Source organism: Orycteropus afer, unplaced genomic scaffold (genome assembly GCF_000298275.1).
Source record: "Orycteropus afer afer isolate SDZICR_OR568_19922 unplaced genomic scaffold, OryAfe1.0 scaffold00075, whole genome shotgun sequence".
NCBI classification, from domain to species: Eukaryota; Metazoa; Chordata; class Mammalia; order Tubulidentata; family Orycteropodidae; genus Orycteropus; species Orycteropus afer.
In genome coordinates this window covers 762756-764326 of record NW_006921662.1, presented here as the reverse complement: position 1 = coordinate 764326, position 1571 = coordinate 762756, and the positions used below count along the sequence as shown (strand labels likewise).

The following is a 1571-nucleotide window of genomic DNA, read 5'->3' as shown; positions in this document are numbered from 1 at the left end:
AAAAAAAAAAAAAAAAAGACTCACTGCCAACGCGTTGGATCCAACTCATAGTGACACCTCTTTGGGTTTCCAAGGCAGTATCACTACAGAAGTAGATTGCTCAATCTTCCTTCTGAGGAGTTATTGAAATATTTTATCAACTTTCCTGCCTATCCATCTTTTACAGACATTAATTTAGAGCTTACAGTATTGTTTGCATGTATTTGTGTGTGTTTATATATAATATTGGATTTTTATAGCTATTTGTGATAATGTTATGATTGTTATGTAAACAACTCAATTTTAATTTCTCTTTATACTTGGTTTGCATGCTTAAATGTGCTAGATATCTGATAGATTACAAATTTGGTCTTTTTGGCATATTCATCTATAATAGATAAGTAGGGTAATCTTAGTGAATAATAAGCAATCTTTTTTATTTTCCTACTAATATAAGTTAGTTTGTTTTTTCATATTTGTCATGGAATATTATTTTGAAGTTGGAGACTACTATATCTTTTCCATTGTCTCTAAAATAAGAGTCTCAGAAAGCCTCAGACATTATGTTGAAAGCTTTGAGAATGTTAGGAAAGTGATGGATTGAAGCAGGCACTGAAGTGAGTGTCTCTAATTTCTAGCCGAGGATGTTTTAGGAACCAGACATATAGCTTTGTGGTTTGCCATGTTTTAATAAGGTGTTTCTAGGGTCAAATATCAGTCTCTCAGATTATAATTACATCATTCACAGAATATTTAAAGAAAATTCTAATTTGTGAGTAAAAATGGCTTAACATTTGGAAAAATGAAATTAAGAAAATAGGATTAATAATAGAAAATTTAGGAAACGTATATATGTTGACTGTATAAATGCATTTTAACCACGGCATTATCCACAACGGGGATACTCCAGCTTCCCTTCACGGCAAGTTGCTCGAAAAGTGTGTCTGGGTGTCATTTCCCTATATGGCCATTTACATTTAAATTCAACAGTATCAGATGATCTAGAATAGAGTTTTCTGTCATATTTCCATTTTAACTGTATTTTATATTTTTCCATCTCTTCTTCAGATATTATACATGCATCTGAAAGTAGAGAAAACAAACATAAAAAATTATCAGTGCACAAAGAATGATTTTCAAGTAGAAACAAAATAATGGTTTAGGAATTCTTTCCCTACATCTTTTCAAACTGTCTCTGTGAAAACTCATCATGAATATTTAAATATTCTAAAAAAGGTAAACCTAACTAACCTACCCCACTGCTATTGCATCAATTCTAACTTGTTGAGTCCATTTCAACCCCATGTGATACTGAGTAGAAATTGTTTATAAGATTTCTTGACTGTAATCTTTTTTTTTTTTTTTTAGGATTTGGGTGAAGATTTACAGAGTAAATTCACTTTTCATACAGCTGTTCACATATACTTTGTCTCATGTCAGTGATCAAAACTTACAATGCAGCAGCTCTCCTCCCACTTCCTCCCCATAGTTACCTCCTCCCAGTGTCCATCCCTTCATACTCTTCTGTACCCTGAGCTATCTTCCTGTGCATAAGCAGCCCTTCCTTCTCCCATGATTGTTCTCTCCAGGGC

At 32.8% G+C, this 1571-nt stretch overlaps 1 protein-coding gene across 1 annotated transcript in view; it reads right to left on the bottom strand.

Annotated features, from left to right (window-relative positions):
- Positions 1–865: 865 nt before the first annotated feature.
- Positions 866–1571, bottom strand: part of LOC103197276 (complement factor H) — a 99808-nt gene continuing 99102 nt past the window's right edge. Inside the window, exon 22 of the mRNA XM_007941176.1 lies at positions 866–1062. Coding sequence (XP_007939367.1) covers positions 866–1062 — 197 coding nt within the window. The remainder of the gene's footprint in view (positions 1063–1571) is intronic.